Here is an 18941-nt window from a genome sequence, read left to right as displayed (position 1 = left end):
TTTTTATACGTTTCAGAAACTGATGCTAAATATACTTTCTTTGATTTACGAATTGCATCAGTGACAATGTTTCTTTGTTTCCGATATTCATTCAAAGAAATAGCACATATAGCCTTACGTTTAAGGTAATCTCTCTTATACATCATACCGATAATTTCTGATGTTATCCATGGATTATATCTATTCTTTATTCTGTAAAGGCCCCAAGAAAATAGACCCCCATAAATTTTTTGGAAGTTTCTAGATACATGCATTTGTATAAATAGGGAAATTTACCCTCACAAGTTTATTTCACCCACCCCTGAAATCAGAGTGGAGTTTACCCAGTCTCTTCAAATTCTAAGAAAAATGCCTTCATCACGATGGATGTGGTTTTGAGCTCCACACTTTCATCCCTACATCCATTGTGACTAGACGTGGCATTTTTCCCTTCCTTCAGGTAAGAAATCTTACTTCTACTTCCGTTCAATTATCCTAAATCATTCTTTCTGACTGGTAAATTTTGTGAATTCTATGATGTTTAGTGTTTTGTAGTTGAACTACATGGTTCCTCCTTCAGTAAAAGAGGAATTAAGACCAAAGATGATGTTCTCAGTGTTTAATGCCAGATATGATTGCTTGTTTGCTTGTTTATGATGTGCTAGCGACCATATAAGTATTAGTGCTTGTGTCATTATTAGATTTCTGTAGTCATTTAACAGTATTCATTATGAAAGATGTAAAATTGTTACTTAAGCTGATTTAGTTTCGGAGTAAGTTCCGCTAGTGCGAGTGTGAACAAGCCATAGGCTGTGCCATCCCCTGTAGAAATTGTCAGCAGAGTAGAATGGCGAGTGTAAACACTCTCCTAGGCGGTGCGTCGCACCAGAGTCTACTGACCTTATTATTGATACGGCTCTCTTGGGATTGAGTGTAAAGTGACTGATATATATGTTATTCTGACTGAAAGCCTGAATGCCTTAACAAGTGTACTAATTGTAATTACGTGGATACTTGGTATGATGCTTGTGGAATAGTAGTGTAGCATTTGACAGAATAGAAACAGTGACGGATGATAATAGAGTACATTTATTTGTAGATACATGTAGAATAGAGATAGAGACGGAGGGTCTGTGTGAACACAGTTTGGATCAGTCACAGCAACCTCCGCACCTTATCGGCCAGAGCGCTGACCACTAGCTCTCTGGACGGTGTGTTTATAGTTGTGGTCAGTGTCTCTCTCACTTTCCCAGCTCCTCAGTTCCTCGCTTTTGGCCAGTTTTTCACTTTGGCATAAAGAAACTAAAAAGAAATTATTCAGGGATCGTCCTAAAAGTTTGGTTTTCGGAGCGACTGTCGTGAAATTCTTGAAATACTTTCGCTTTTGCCTGACGGCAGGGATCATCTCAAATGTTGTTAAAGTTTATGTTGTAAAGATTTTACAGAAGCGTTTGGTTTTATATGAGAGGAATAAAATACAGAATCGAGCAGGAAAGAGAGAGAAAACCTGGTTTTAGAGAAATAGAGGAAAACGAAAGAAGTTAGATTTGTTTGCAGTGTATTACGACTACCGGTTTTCCTTCTTGCTTTTAAAACAATTCTTGCCAAAGAAGTGAATGCATTCCAAGGTAACGTTTATTTCATCATTTGCGTTTCAATTCATCGATACCAGCAGAGATTAATCAAATGATATGTAGTTGCGTTTATTTGATTAAATCATTAATATCTTAAATGACTGATTAAGGTAAAGCTAGATTGCTTTATTAAAGGAGAATCATACAGTTAATTATGCCTACTATAAGGTATATTAAGATTGATTGTTAGAGTATGTGCTATAATTAACCTTTGATTTTAGAGACTCTTTGAGGTATAAATCAAGCATCATATTGAGCAAGGTAAATTATCAATTACACTGATGAAGAATTACGTAGTCATATCAGCAATTTGCATGTGTCATTCACGCTGTGTTGATGAGAAGAAGTATTGATAATTATTTTGAGTGCGGTTTATATGATGATTATTGAAATTCGGTATGATTTATACCAGAATAAAGAGACACACTTTCATCCCTACATCCATTGTGACTAGACGTGGCATTTTTCCCTTCCTTCAGTACACAGTTTTTAAACACCCCTCGCCGCATCGGGACGGGTGTAACAATTCGAATATATTTAATTGGTGCATGTTTATCACATATTTTCAGAAATGCATTTATCCAATTTTGCCAAATATCATCACAAATAATTTGAGATGAAAAATCTTGATGATTTGTCAAAACATCACAGTTACATATATCATTGACAAAATCATCACAATTAAATTCACTATAATCTCTGAAACGGGCCAATTTATGGCCTGAGTTACTAGCTGAACACTTAACACACGTGAAAATCATGTAATGATCACTTAGCGAGATCTGTGCAACATCAGTTATAATATGGCTCTCAGGTATTGCAGTAAGTGTAAGGTCAATACACGTAGAAGAGGAGGCGGTAACGCGTGTTGGCTTGTGGACAAGCTGATGCAAAGAGAAAAGACATTCTAATGCATGGATTGGTGAGTTATTTCCACCACTATAATCAACATTAAAATCACCCAAAATAATGAATTCCTTGTTATCCATTAATAATTTCTCAAACATATTGGTACATATTTCAAAAAACTCATTTCCAGCGTTAGGGGGACGGTATATGCAACTAACCAATAAATTAATTTTCTTACATTTCAGTTCAATTAATACTGACTCAATATCATATTCCTCAACAAAATCACTTTTATCGGTTGTAGTTAAAGAACTTCTAACATATAAACAAACACCTCCTCCTCTTTTACACACACGATCCTTTCTTATAATATTATAACCCTCTATCAGAATCTCATGATTTCCAATTTGTTCATGGAGCCACGTTTCAGAAATACACAAAATATCAAAATTAAATGTTATCAAAATATATCGAAAATTTTCCAGATGGGTGCTAATCAAATGAGTTGCTTTAATATAAATCTGTATTTGGAGTGTGACCATCTACTAGGTGCTCATACATGTATACTTGACCATCAGAGTTCAGTGGTTGGGGTTCAGCAGCCTTTTGGCGGTCTCCAGACTGTCCATCCAATCACGAGAGAATACCCTCCCTTTCGGTCTCCGACGGAATTTCTGATGATGGTGCTGCCAAAAACTCGGCAAAGGGAGCATATGTGTATTTTCCTGGCCTGCAGAGAAAGCTCACCTTTGCCATGGTGTCACAAGTAGGAAGAAGCGTTAACACCAGGAGATTTCACACCAGAAATACTCCCTGGAAGTATAGCAGGATGCAGTTCTGCGCAGCATACATGTAGTCCAGAATGAAACAAACAACATCCTTAATTTGTAGTAAAGACAACGATGTCTCCAAGCACCTCCAACCTGAAGAAAGAAAAAAAAAAGAAACTTGCAATTAAAATACAGAAATTTGAAACAATATATATAGAACTGTCTCTGTAATTGCTGATTTTATTTCAAAGGTGTTATAGGTTTAAGTTTCGATGCAGCAGGCCCTACAACCAATCTGCAGGTAAACAGCATTGTAACCTCAAAACTTACCACCACCCACCAGTTTCATGAACACCTTGTAATGTAGATCAAGGATGCCTGCACTGCGCATGGCGATTCCGATATGCATGCTACTACTACCTTACTAGAATATCTAGTTTCCTACATGACTAGACCCTACACTGCACTAACAGGCAGCTTGTATTTTCAGTACGATGATGACCGTTATTCACCATAGATATATTGTGTATAGATCTACCGGTATTTGAAATATCTTTTTAAATAATCAGTATCATCAGCTTCACACCCTTCTAACTGTGTAAAATGTGCGACCAAACCTCAGAAGGAATTTCTTTCACATGTACTGATTACCGTTCCTCCTAGGTACAGCTTGATGCACACACTTTTCTCTCATTAGGGAGTTCGATGAAACGGCACTTTCTGAATTTATATCTGTTAACACGTGAAATTCGATGTTGCAAACTCGCCGATTAAAACTTTTTACAATGGTATTTTACCTTTTCGAAGACATCTGCGTGTAGCCAAGAAGTTGCTTGTTCTTTTGATACCAATTACTTCAATTGAATCTCCGGAAAAGTGGAAATAGAGAGTGTTGAAATCATCTTACATCGGAACACTACGCGATCGCGCGAACGCAGGAGGCCGCCATCCCTCTGCACTTCGATATTACTTCCGGGGTATCAAACTCTCGTAAGGCACGTTGTGATGGTAATCACACGCTTTGGGAGATTCTAAGCTTTCATGTGGTACCAAGATTGCCGGGTATTAGAGCATTTTTTTCCCTTTTCAAAGCCGAAGAAAAGTAAGTTTTTAATTTTGGGGTCTATTTCCGTCCTTATTTTTGCTAGAAAACTTAAAAATAAGGAATGAAGGAGGGGAGAAACGACATAGAAACCCATATTTTTGAAAACTTTGAAGTTTTCAGAATCTGACGGTGTGCATTGATAATGCATTCATGCTCGCGCATAGAAGCGCATTGCGCTTTGAAAAAAAAAAAACGGACACTACTGGAAAATAAGGAATCTCGTGTACTCGTGGCTCGTTATTGTATAATCATATACTTCCAACAGCCAAATGCTATTTTGCCTATATATGAAAGTAATGACAAAAAATTGTGGTTTGTACTTGGGAAATAATAACTGAAAAATGTTTGAGCATAATAAATGTACACATTTTATATTATACATATATATATATATATATATATATATATATATATATATATATATATATACACAGTGAAACCCCGTTATAACGAGGTCCGAGGGACCGGCCTTCGTTATAACCGGTACCTCGACATAACCGTACGCATCAAAAACAAAGAAAAACACAAGCACGACATCATATACCCATCAATGAAACTTTATACTAGCCCATTTTGCAAACCCATGAAAATCAAAACTGCATAAAACAGGTCCAATATGACTTCAAGTACAAGTTATAACAGTAACATACCTCACCTGTCGCTCTTTGTCTATACCATTCGATAAAACAGAGAAAATCATCGTTTCAAAATCAATTTTCAAACCGGGTCAACCCGACCCAAAATCGAATTACGAGCGCGGGCTATAGCTACGTACATTGTACATGTAACACGTACGTGGACCGGAGCTAGCGAGCGTTATACGCATGCATACGGATTACGGTGCATTTTCATTTATTTTTATGAAAGTAATGGACTAATTGGAACGAAATTTTGCACAGGTGTTACTGCAATCATACCCAAACTCCATGCTAACTATGAGACCAATTGCTGCAGGTTTACAAATGTGGGCTAATACCTTTAAGAACATCCTTTGCGTTGTTATTATACAATTATGGATCATCAATACTGAGAGAATAAAGGGAAACCATTTGTAAATTAGACGAAAAAGTAGAGGCTGAAATGAGTTATTTCCTTATTGTAATTCTTGTTTATTAAGTTTTTTCTAAACACCAGCGCAAAAAGTAACATACAGGCGTTGATTACCGTAACTTGCGAGGTATATTTACGCTGTTGGTACCCAGCGGGAATGCGGTGATTTCATGGATCACTTCGGCTGTAATCTTGTACAATGTATGATCATTGCGCCGAAAGGGATTACAAATTCGTTCTTTATTTTCTCCCGAAAATCTCTTCGCGTTTTGTACATCCGTTCTTGAAAAATATGCGACAGGATTGAATGTTGAAGGTTGTGATCCTTTTTACGCAAATCTGTACCTGGTAGACCATTCTGAAAGAAAAAAAAAAAAAAATCTTCATTGTGAAATGCAGTGTTAGAATTGTGATACTGAACAAAACCAGATCTATTCAAACTAATAAATGCGTTTGTTCTTTTTCTGATTTGGGATAACATGCGTCATTCAACTTTTTTTTTTTTTTTTTTTACGCTACTGTCACCTGGCGAGATCGCGATGATTTCAGAGTAACATACATGCGTTATTTATCGTTAACTTGCGAGGTACTTTACGCTGTTGGTGTCCAGCTGAAATTCGATAATTTCATGAATCATTTCGGCTGTAATTGTTTACAATGTATGATAGTTGCGCCCGAAGGGATAAAGATGCGTTCTTTATTTTCTTCCGAAAATCGCTTCGCGTTTTATACATCCGTTCTTGAACTGTTGAATGCGTTTTTTTCTTTTTCCGAACACCGATTAAGTAGGTTAACATGTGTTATTCAACTATTTTTACGCTATTGTCATCCGGCGGGATCGTGATGATATCAGTAATTATTTCGGCTTTATTCATCCACGCTCATATTTGCTAACCAGCAAAAAGAACTGGAAGTCGGAACTAAAATTGGAAAGGATATAATGATGAGTTGCACACGCATTCCAATTGTCCACTTTTGGCCACAAGTATCGCTACATGAAAAGTTTTAGAATGCGTTGTAAACCTTTTTTTTTTCTCGTTGCGCTGTGGTCTGACCTAATATCACACACGCGTATCTCGCGAAAAAGAAAATCAGATTATGTTTACTAATAGACCGGTTTACTAATGATATGCATAATGACGTCAACCCCACGCGACCCTAGTGATTGTAACTAAGTCGGGCAAGCGAAATAAGCGCGGACGCGCGCGCCACACTGTTTTTGCATTCACGCGTGTATTGTCTACGATCATTACTCGCTGCGGATAATCGACAACTTTTATTTGCTATAATCTTGCTTTGAGATGGCGTCAGCTTCAAGTTCTAGCCAAAGTTCGAGCAAGCCATGGATGAATTGGACAGTTAAGGAATTAACTGAGTATTTTAGGGATATAGGTGTGAGCACAAGCGGCTACAACAAGGAGAAACTCATCAAACTAGTGCAACTGCCGTAGCCGATTTGGATTTGCCCATCGATCCCGACCTCTCCCGGGCGGACACCGGCCGGTCACTGCAGGAGAAGCTCGCTCTGGTAGGCTGCTCGTTCTCCGATGCTAACAAGCTCGCTGGGTTTACATCCAACTTCGATAGTATTCCAGATTTTGGACTCCTTGACGTGTTCAACTACCTGATCATCAATCGGACTGACTATCACTGGAAAAGCTAAAGGGATACAAGTCATTTGAGGACTACCGTCTTTTCGCGGATGGGAGTGTTTCAAGCCTGAAGTTCAATGAGGTTTCGGACACGAGCCCTTTTCGTGTTTTCCTAAGTGAGGTTAGGCCGACCGGACATGCCTCAACAAACCAACTTACCCAGACCTGGGTCGTGATGAATAAGTCAACGGGGGAAGTAAACGTTGCCTACTGCGAATGTCAGGGAGGTAAGGTCTATCATTGTTTTTGTTTTTAATTTTAGGTCTACGTCTAGATCTACTCTAGATCTACTCTAGATCTACTTAGGGCTAGGCCCCTAACTGTTATTGCTAATAGAAAAATAGGTCAAAATCATCATTCTATTTCATGAAGTCTAATCAGTCTGAGTCTAACTTTTAAAAAAAATCCTTGGAAATATATCGATTATGAGAGATTCGTTGTCTAGTTTAGATTTCATAATCAATCATAATGCTTAAAATCATTGAAGTTTGAAGTGATGCGGTCATACTGTTGTATGTTCCGTAGCAGCAGTGTTTTCCACCCATTTTCAGAACTACTGAAGACAAAATCGAAGCCAAAATTCAATAAAATCGAAACTATAGTCCAAATTGCGTTTGATCACAGCAGAATTTTCCCTCATCTAAGGTTGGGAATTGATTTAGAGCCACACGAAATGCCAGGAGGTAAAGTCGAAGTTGATGCATCGCACACATGTACACAACATACACGCAAGTCTACATGTGGGGACGTGTCGGGGACGGCTGCAGCAGCCGACGTTGCAGGCTCGCATCCTTTGTTTGCCCGAGGTTGCGGCCGTGTGCAAAATTAAAGATCTGTGCATACATTAGTAAACCGGTCTATTCAGTAGGAACATCGGAAGGCATTCCTGTGTATCTTATCGCGTGGTTTAGAAGAAAAAATGGAAGGAACAGTTCTCTGCAAAACGGGAAAAAGACGTGGATAGCGTGAATTCGGTTTTCAATGTTTCGTTTGTCGCTTTTTTGAAAGCGGCAATTTAGTCAAGAAATGGAACCTCGTTATATCTGATCAAATTGCTTATGTTTTTCTTTATCATGATGCACCGAAATTGTCCTCGTTATAACCGAACTGGTTATAACGGGGTTTCACTCTATATGATTATATAATATATAATATATAATATATTATAAATACAATATATATATATATATATATATATGTATATATATATAGAGGGTCTATATATCCCATAGATATACATATATGATTATATAATCATTACATATGCAATATAGATTTGTATGATTATTATCATTATTACTGTTATAACTGATGTGCCATCCTATTACTACCTAAATACTAGCATTGAAACGAGTCACATGTATTAAATTGCAGCCTGTTTTTTATTGTCATCTGACATTGTTTTGAGGGTACTTATTATTCTTTGTTTGTTGTTGTCTCCTGATAGTTTAGAATGTTTTACCTTGTAATGAATTCAAGTTTGTTTGGGTTTTGGGAGGTTTGTTTTTTTTTTTGTTTTTGTTTTTGTTTTTTGTTTTTTGCATTATAGTATCGAACTTTCATTCTTTGGTAATTTTGCCCATGTCAGAATTGAAAGGCGACAGACATGAAATGGTGATTCGGGAAGCTAAAATTGCCTGTAACTTCGCCATTATTCAACGGTTTGAGCTGATTTTACCACCATAGTTTATCTCTTTGCGTGTTCTTTCCAATGATACCAAATTTATGGGGATGCTGTAAAGAAAATCCAAATCTCACCAAACTCCCTACTCTCATTCAGTGTTTCAATCACTGGTATCCGTATCATGTACTGAGTATGTCACCGCCGACCCACTCTCATTCAGCTCATCACGCAGACTGTATCACGGGCATGCAGATAGTGCGTGTCGAGTCTCAGTCCGGTCCCATACACAGTTAACTCTGGTCGCAATTAATTCACAGGGGCGGATCCAGGAATTCCGTAAAGAGGGGGCGTGTTTACAAAATTAAAGGGGGGCGCACGCACCCCTCCCCCATTTTTTTCTTTTTATTTCTTTTGTTTCAACAAAAAATAAAGGGGGGGGGGGCGTGCGCCGGTTGCGGTTCTCCCTGGATCCGCCCCTGATTCAGTCTTGACACTCGCATTTAAACACACGTAATCGAAGAAAAAGCAGTAGCACAAGTCACTACACTCTATGTCCATTTAACAGTGCAAAACATTTTGCCTCATTTCTTGTCGATTTCTCTAACCCATGGTATAGCCTGACCTAACTACACGCAGCTGCTGTCGCGAAGCGACAGCGGCTGCACCCTTCGCAGACGTTGTTATGGTTCACTGTTTCCTTCATGAATATCTTTATTAATCGTGGAAAACTAAAATATAAGGAATTATCGTAATCTATGACCATCATTTAATAATCGGTATGCGATTTTTTGTTTAATTACGTCAAAAACTTACCGAAATCTGTGGCTGAAATCAGGTCTGTAAACGTCCTTTCTGCTTCACTCCTCATCTGCGTGTTATATGAATGGCATTCACTCTCGTATACTACAACGTAGGTAGTCGGGGCGGAAGTGATGAGATAGTCGGATGACCCCAACTAAAAAAGGTCAAATCATTGCCGGTGCAGCACGCGCAGATCTACTACAAGTTTTACGTAACACATGAAACGCACGGGCGCACGGGCGTAGGTAAAAAGCAACCACTTCTGAATGCGCATGCGTGGTAGTTTGTTGATTTTTTGAAGCTCTCGAAGGAAAAGATGCCACCGCACGATTTATACTCCGAAAAATTCAACAGCAAGGTCTGGATACCAACAAAACGCCGAATTCAACTCAACAATCAGGAAAATATGCTGTAGGTAAGTGTTGCAATTATATTACTCTTAAAATCATACAAAATAAAAGGTATTTTATGTGATTTTGCCGTAAATAGTGACGGTCGTTTACAACGTTGAAACACTAACACATGTCAGACCCTGTGCGCAGCACAGTGTCCGGTCAGGCTAAGCCCGACCAGACGCTGTTTTCATGTTAGTACGCTGTGCGAATATTACATCGACTTGGCTGTGTACTGTAAGTTACCAAATGGCAGTGTAATACTAACCGGAGAGAAGGACATGCAAGCAACCTGTCGCTGTGCGGTGTTAAAACACGCTTGGACGTGGTAACAAAGACAAGTTGCAGGCACGACAAACGATTGAACTTGTTAGCGAAGAACTGAACTGAAGGATTTAGCCGTACAGAAGCAACCCAAATAAGTCACGATTTTTGAACATTTACTCACATTAATCTTGTATAAACCGGCAAGTCTTGTGACAAACAAATCCCGCTTCCATGCAATCGCCGATGAGCTCCAGAATGATCAGAGTACGTGTTTGTATTACAAAATGTCGCGACGCTTTGTGTGACACGTACAATACCGGCGTCTGTGTCTGTGTACGTGTGTGCGTGCGATCAGCTGAGCTTTCAAAAATCGGAGCGTCGATCGTCTTCTCTGGTGTGATTGGTCAATTTGTGGGGTTGGCGTATTAGTCTTTGCCGACGTACATTTTATGGAACTGGCACGAACAAAATGTTACTTCATCTTATCAAACATCAACAAAAACATTTATATGTATATCGATTAATTTGCAATTTCTAAGTTGAACATAATCCACAATTCAAATCATCAGTGATACTGCATGAAAAATGATAACAAGTATAAACGCAAAACTATGCTCTAAGTATTTGTAGCAGACTAGCTCTTCTATTCGGAGGTTCAAAATTTAAAGCAGAAATTTATAGAGAATCTAGAAATATGACAAGTTTGATATCAACGGAAAGCTAAGAAGCTAGTTAACAAAACTGGATATCTTTTAGACGATGTAACTTTACTCCCAAACTGTTTTTGAGATTGAAAAAACACCCAATTTCCAATTTTCCATGACCACGAAGCTCCGTTCGCTACAAGAAACATCGGATTTGAGCGACGTCACCTAATGTGTATGAGCTGATTTGCCGTACGGCTATATGAGACCTGCTCTGGCAAAACCCGAAACTTCTCGGCAAATGTGATTTCGCGCTACAGCCCGAAAAAGGTAAAAAAAAAGAATGACCTACCTCAGGGACCAAATTGACATTTTGGTATCACGTTGTAGGGGAAATTTTGAAGTTGATATCAGCAACATTTCGAAATACAACCTACAAAATGTGGAATTTTGAAGAGAAAAGTGGGATGTCAATCTCAAATGTTGGCCAAAATCTTACGTCTAAAGACAAAATCGCCTTCGCTTACGGCGAAAATGACTGTTCTTTTGGCGATCGTGTCTTAGACATTCTGCGTTGAACCCTGACATATTTGGTACCTACAGAAAGCTCTACCTCTGCTCATTCCAAATATGGTCATGGCATGATGTCATGCTACTCACTTGCATTCATAAATTCGTCTGAAACATGCGTAAGTTTATGCAAATCGTCTCCCAGACGCGTAAACAGCCTTGTTGCTTACCAAGACACGTAATCGAAATACGTGTTCACGATTGGTCAACTGCGCCGAGGACCCCTTTGTTTGCACGCAACCTACGTGTTATACTGTGGGGATCGCTGCAGCAGCGGTGCATGCTTGCATGCAACACGTGTATCGTGACTGCTGCTCAGCACGAAAATGTTGCAGATTCCAGCTTTGTTAGACTGGGTTTTTTTTTAGCAAGTTGAGGTAGAAATTAGAATTTAACCAACACACAAGAGAAAAAGAAGGTCACATTTATCTAACAAACCTTCATCATGCCATTTCGAAGAAGAATCAAGCTGAAATCACGGCATCAAGGAATACCTCTTCACTGCCGGCCGATTCTGCTGGCTGTTGTGCGTACACCTGATCACGGCAATCGCGAATCTTGAGCTGATTACGGTAGGTTTTGTGCTTTTCAAACGTCGTATTTCTGTAAATTAATGGGTGTAAAAATGATTTCCAATCAATTACAGCTCTTTGACTTAGTTATCATCCTTCATGAGTATGTAAGATTACCTCAGCTTTCGCAATTCCCCCACAATGATCGATTTGTTGTGTCAATAATAACAGCAAATTGTGGCTGTACGAAGGAACAGCTGATCACGGCAATCGTGAATCTTGAGCTGACGATAGGTTTTGTGCTTTTAAAACTTTGTTTTTCCGTAAATTTCTGGGTGTAAAATATGATTTCAATAAACACAAACAAACAAACAAGTTCACGACGTGAATATATAGTTTTGGCGGACGATTTATTCTAGATTGACAACAAATTACACACCAATTTCCTGAAAAGCGCACACAGTTTGCCTAGATACGTAAATCCCACTGGGTTGCATACACACGTGGTGACGTCACAGATTCGGCACTTTTCGTAGCCGCATCGAACTTTTCCAGTGCTCATGCAAATTTGGTAAAACTAAAGATTCTTATATTCAAAGCGGAGACAACTTTATTGCATGATTTATGTTAGAAATTAATCAAAATAACATTAAATGATGGAAAACAGTCAATTTATATGATATTATTTCCTATAAATTTCTTCTTTAACTTTTCTCAGAGGTGAACCCCATTTGGAGTAAATAGCACCCGCAGAGGTTCAATATTCAACCCCAGTCCACGCAAGGGTGCTCTGGGCCAAATTGAACCCCAAAATGAACCCTGATTTCTTAGTGTGTATATAGTCTTCTCATATCCCGCGATGGCAGTACTGAAACTTTAAAAAGTCATAACTTTTCAACATATTGCCTAAATTTTCTCAAACTTTTACTGATGTCTTCTATTAATATTGCTGCATTCACTCAATTCTCACAAGTATTTGGGTGAACTTATCCTTTAAGCTGACAAGGCAGACAATGCGCACAACCTTCAAAGGAAGAAAGGTAAAAGAAACTGGTAAATGTAGCACGACTATCATCCTGTAAAGTCCCCGTTCCACTATCACGATCAGGGGGGCATTTCATAAAGGAACTTGTCGGATAAAATGTCCGACAAGTCAATTATATCCGACAAGTTCAGAGAAATCAGCCAATCAGACTAAAGAATTTCTCAAAACTTGTCGGATATAATTGACTTGTCAGATATTTTATCCGACAAGTTCCTTCATGAAATGTCCCCCTGGACCCCGATCTGTCCCAAGATAGCAGATCGGGAGAGAGTGGCAAAAGCTTACGGGGATCGGAAGCATCGTAGCAGCAGCGTGCAGTCAGGCACAGGCGCAGAAAACTGCGCCTGTCGAAAAGCGCCGATTTCTGCTATCATGAATATTATAATGACAATACCCATCATGCCACGCGATGCTCGTAGTGTAAAAGGCATGGAGAAAATTTAGGTGATGAAGACACCAAATCGATATTAATTTCGTACGAAAATTCTAACCTTGACACTTTTCTGATATTTCCTCTGTAGTAAGCCAAATACCTAATCTTGCATAATAATTTCTAGGGGAATACAACCTTGACATCTGGCGTAATTCTGGTCGGAATACATAATTAGGTAAATGTTTTTTGAATGACCACCGGTTTGCCCTCTTTTTAGCCTTGTGCAACAGGTGTTGGCTAGTGTAACAGAAATGTACTCCTTCCTATCAGACCTTCCTCTCTCCTTTTCTCTCTCTCTCTCTCCCTTCTCCTCTCTCATCTCCTCTCTTGGCCTCTTTCCCTTTCTCTCCCCCAGCACAGCCACCTTCCATTTCTCAACGCATCATCTCTTTCCCCCTCTCTCTTCTCTGTGGTACTCTCTCCGGCAGGTTGGGTTCTTATCTCTGTTGAGTAAACATAGGGCAGCAGTTTAAAACAAGGAAAGTGTTGTGAAAGTGCGGCCAGGCTCTCTGTGGGGCCTACCTCGTACCTCCCTGGTCTTGAACTAACCATGGGCAAAGCACAGAGGCAGGGGCTATGCGATAGGTATTGCAGTTTTAGATTAGATTCCAGAGAGACAGAGTTATACAAGGGAGCACATATAGTTAAACATGAGTTATCAGAGTTAATTGCAGATGATTCTGCAAAGGAAGCAGAACAGCGTAACATCGTAACAGCAAGGTAATCCCAATGACTCCTACTTCATTCTCAATCTCACTAGCCTATTTCTTGATTTATAAATGAGCTATGGTCAGTGTGGAGAGACCTATATAGCGCATGGTGTTTGTTGGTGAGAGCGTGTGGCTCTGGATGTGCCTGATGCATGCTGTATTTCGATATAATTATGGTGATACAGTGCAGTATACACATACATACTATCGTGTTTTGGCAATTTGTCTTGCATACAGTACTTAGTGCACTGCAAATCAGTAAAAAGCAGTAACGGGCGCCTGGTACACAGACGGTATCAGTGGAACCGACTGTTCGCGGAAACTACGAGAATCGATTGTAGCGGGCACACTTGCTCGGCGCTCGGGCGGATAACCCCAAAGTAGCAGTTTTCTGCGCCTGGCGGGAGGCGCAGTTTTCTGCGCCTGTGCCTGACTGGCGTGTGGAGGTCGGGGTTGGAGCGGGCATTTTTTCAGATCGGGAAGAAATTTTGAACCTGTTCAAAATTTCTTCCCGATCTCCCCGATCAAAATTGACCTACTTTTAATCGTACGGCAAGCGGGGAGAGCGCATCAGTGACAGCGTAAACGCAGCGGGATGAACGTAACAAGGTCTTTCTGAGCGTAGTAATATCGGCACAAGAACGGGAAGAAAACTTACACAAAAATGTCTGCCAGAAGAAGATCAAGGAGATCGAGAGGCAGAACTGTTGAGGAGGAGGAGGGCATTGTCGCTGCACCTGCCAGGGCAGAACATGAAGAAGAAGGAGCTCAAATTTTCGAAGAAGGAGAAGCGATGAAGAAAAAGAAGAGAAGAAAGCAGCAAAGCAGCTACCCAAAAGGCGAAGAAAGAGAGACTGCACGTGATGCTTAAAGAGGAGGAAGAGGACATAGCAGAATTTTGAAGAATATGAAATCATCTACAACTGGAGGAAGACGGACTATAAAAACAAGGACATCAAGAGAAAGCCTTGGAAAAATCAGCACGTCTTTCTTTATAACAATGCATTGCTGCAAAAGAACAGGGAGTTGAGGAGCCTCTTCGAGGTCCGCAGTATATTTCTTCGGTTCTGCATGATAATAAGTTGACTGACTGCAGATCAACAGTCGAATCGGGGTACATCGGGACACATCGGGCACTTTTCAGCTCTCTGAACGGGGTGACAGCGTGATAAGATCGTATAGATCGTTCAGAGAGCGTAGATACAGCGTGCATCAATCGGATAACATCGGCAACTTCGCACTGACAGCGTAGCTAGATTGTTCTAAAGCGTAGCTGCAGCGGCAGAGATCGTAATGCCTCATTCCCGATCATCGTAGTAAGAGCGTAGCAAGCACGTGGTAGTCGTAACTGCAGCGTACTTAGAGCGTTCTAACATCGTACTGTGTCCAGATCGGCTCAGGCTTCCCCCGATCCTTCCCGATCTGAGAAAATTGTCAAATCGTAGCGAGAACGGCATAGTGGAACAGGGGCTTTAAACAGTAGAAGGACATACTGGGAGAAATGATCACTGATGAGGTGTTCTGATACAAAACTGAACCAAGCACTATACTAGTAATGATAGCCATTTACATAGTGGTATTTCATTGAATTTTCAAGGTTTTACATGAGGGCTTTTCTTTTATATTGTTTTTCACAAAAATAATGTGAAACAGAGTGCTAGATATGCTCTCTACACGGTCAACTTTTAGTTCTCAAAGTTTGATTGAAGTTAGACCTGATATGCACTGGTTATTTTTCTCTAAGCTAGCGTATACTTCAAATTGCAACCTTTTTGCTCTCATGAGCAGGTCCACTTAAACCTTTAAAGGAAGACTTTAAATTGAATGTGGTGATACGGTCAAGTTCAGAACGCCCCTGACAAAAGTTAGCCAGGGAGGACTACTGATGTAAAAGTTCTAACTCTTTCAATGCTCTGCTGTATGTTGGTTTCCAGGGTGAGGAATCCAAACCATTCAATAAACCCCGAGGCCATCTCCCTGAACTCACCCCACCAGAAGGCCCTGCACCACCACCATCACCACCAGCACCACCACCGCAAGAGCGACCGGGAGGTGCTCTACCAGTTCAACGAGGACACGCCCGCCGTGACGCCCACGGGCGACCACGGCAACCTGGGCAACATGGCCATCATGATGGAGGACCCCGTGGCCAATGTTGGCCCCATCATAGATCATCGCGAAATCCACATGCAGCTAGAGTGAGAACTGTAACCGTCTATCGCCCCCGTTTAAAGAAACAAAGACATGGCATGGACAGCGTGACTCTTTTAAGGCATCCCAGGTTAACCGGATCCTTTGACCTCTGACCTATGCTTTCTGTGCTGTGTGGAGGCAGACTTTGTTATCTAATCTGCCTTGAAGACTTTACTCGGGTAGAGGTGGGATCCTAGTGGACCGACGTTGTGGTGGTAACTGGAGGGATGCATCAAGGAGCTGTCAAATCCGGACGGAACTGGTTCGGTCTGGATGTTACATGGATCTGGGTCTCTTTCCAATTTGTGTGTTTCATCCTCTACTGGGCTGTAAAGGTTTATATCAATGAAACTTTCACCTTTCCTCAAATTCACCACAGGGACCTTTCGTGGAAAACTAAAGAAGGGATATATTTATCCTCTGGGATAGTAAAGGTTTGTATCAATGTATCACCTTTTCCTGGAATTCTCCTCAGGAACTATTCGTGGAAAACTAAATGAAGGAATATATTCCTCAAACTTTCGAATGCTGTCAGTGGTGTGCATGACAGCTAATCTTTAAATGAAATAAAAGGAAATATTGATCATGGAGTTAAGATGACAAGGAAATGTATCTTAGAATAAGATGTGTTGTGGTGTTGTAAGTGAAAAATGTCAAAAGTTTGTCAGAGGCAGAAATCAGGGCAATTAGACCTTCAAGAGGTTGAGCCAGGCTTGAATTTAACTCTGCGGTACATCCCCCCAAAACCTTAACCTAGGTATATTATGTCAGCCAGCCCACTTAAGGCAGAACAATGTGCCTCAGTCAAACAGGATGGCCATGATGACGGAAAAAGGATGAAAGGGGGCGAGGTGAATCTCCATTTTAGTGGCAGTTTGAGTACAGACATGATATGTGCTATTCGGCACAGAAAGTACAGTAAGGGTTAATGTGTGCTTGTGATGCGTGATTAGTTTTCCTTGTTTAAAGGATGATGATGGCTGCCAGGCCAGACAAGGTTCAATGTGGGCTAGTTGTGAGTGGCACTGCTCCCACAGACCTTTGTGGATAGTAGGAGTGCACGAATTGATGTCTGCCCAAAGTGAATGTGCTCAATCAGGAGGGAGAGTAAACTCTGAAATCATGGTGGCTGTTAATTCCACATGATTCGGAGGAGGGGGGTTTCGTTCCAGAACATAGTTCTTTCTGAGAACATTTGGGCAAAATGAGATGTTTTGAAGTAATTTTCATTAATGTAGTGGTTATGTATACCACATTTCATAACTCAACTGAGAAGAAAAAAGAACAAATAATTGAGTTTAAACAAAGAGGGCCATTAGGAAGTGTGGTGTGTCAACAAAATCTTGTCACCTGCAATGTTATACAGTCTTGTCGTGCATGTCTGGTCAGTGGCAAAAAGTTGCTGCGTGGCAATATTTCACTGTGTAGAGAGCATGTTTGGTCCGGTGTACACGATGCTACATATAATGCATGCCGTAGTTAAACTGCTGTATGCAACAAAGTCTGTGCACACAAGCATTAGGACTTGACCATTGTGATCTTGACAGGCAAAAAGATTCACAGGTGGTATGTTGTCTCATGGTCCAAAAACATCGGCTGGTATGTACTTCATGGATTCAAGTCACAGATTTACAATGTCATTCCCCTCCAAAATGATATTTATACTTATCAGGCCCTTAAGATTTTTAGTGCATGGATTGGGTGGTTGAAGTACTCACTGACTGATTAAGTTATCACAAACACATCAACAAAATTGCTGCGGGTCAGATTTGATGTGATTGGAATTGTGTTTGTTTTATGTGGCCGCATATAGGAAGCAATGAATGCTGTATAAGCAAACAACTGTAGGACGGAGCTATGGATGCCCTCCACAGGAATATAGGCATTGGGGCGAAAAGTGCCTTTCCCAGGGGCACAACCCCTGCAGCCAGGGGACTCTTACACTAACAAGGAAACTATTATCGAGCCACACAATGAACCCGAGTTGGGACAGATTCAGATCAGGGTCCCGTTTCATAAAACTTGTTATCAGCAACAACTGCCACATTTCTGTGACAAATTTGCTCTCAGCCAATATGACGCAAGGATTTCAGTAGCTTGTAACAACTATCGCAACCTGTCACTGATAACAAGTTTTATGACACGGGGCCCTGATCTAGTTAGGAAAGTTACACAGGCATTCAAGATGTGGCAAGGTGGGCACAAGATATATAATGTTCCCAAATTGCTTCGTGAAACATGTCCTAATTTCCTAGGACTGATTGATCCAAAATTGTCCCTAGGGTCAGTTGACTTGAACTTTGGATTGATTTTAGAGCTTCGTGAAACATGCCCATTTCATGAAAAGTCGCTATGATAGTAAACTCTTGCTGCAGTGGCAGGTGTCATGGAAATGAAAAGAAATGAAAAGATTGAGACTTGACATTGGTGCGAGCCTTGCTAGAGTTTCCTCGTCCAGACATGATGGAGGCTGAGAAACAAATGCGTTGACGTGATCTGAATGCTGATTCTGCCTCCTTATTGGCTGCTGCTACAGGGCATTGCAATTCTAGCAAGTTTATTGCTAGTCATAGCATCTTTATTGAAATGAGAGCCTCAACTCTTTCCTTTTCTTCAGAGGGGATGTGACTTTTAAAGCTGAAATTGACTTCGTCAGGATTGATTACTTTCTCGCGTGATTGAGAGCACACTTAAATGTGGAGCAGTTGGGA

At 40.4% G+C, this 18941-nt stretch overlaps 1 protein-coding gene across 1 annotated transcript in view; it reads left to right on the top strand.

Moving 5' to 3' along the window:
• Positions 1-16239, top strand: part of LOC140244903 (low-density lipoprotein receptor-related protein 6-like) — a 126201-nt gene extending 109962 nt beyond the window's left edge. Inside the window, exons 23-24 of the mRNA XM_072324511.1 lie at positions 13683-13755; positions 15972-16239. Coding sequence (XP_072180612.1) covers positions 13683-13755; positions 15972-16239 — 341 coding nt within the window. The remainder of the gene's footprint in view (positions 1-13682; positions 13756-15971) is intronic.
• Positions 16240-18941: the final 2702 nt, after the last annotated feature.

The sequence above is a fragment of the Diadema setosum genome, chromosome 21 (assembly GCF_964275005.1).
Source record: "Diadema setosum chromosome 21, eeDiaSeto1, whole genome shotgun sequence".
In the NCBI taxonomy this organism is placed as follows: domain Eukaryota; kingdom Metazoa; phylum Echinodermata; class Echinoidea; order Diadematoida; family Diadematidae; genus Diadema; species Diadema setosum.
Note: the sequence above shows the minus strand (reverse complement) of the source record. Positions and strands in the feature narration are given on the sequence as shown.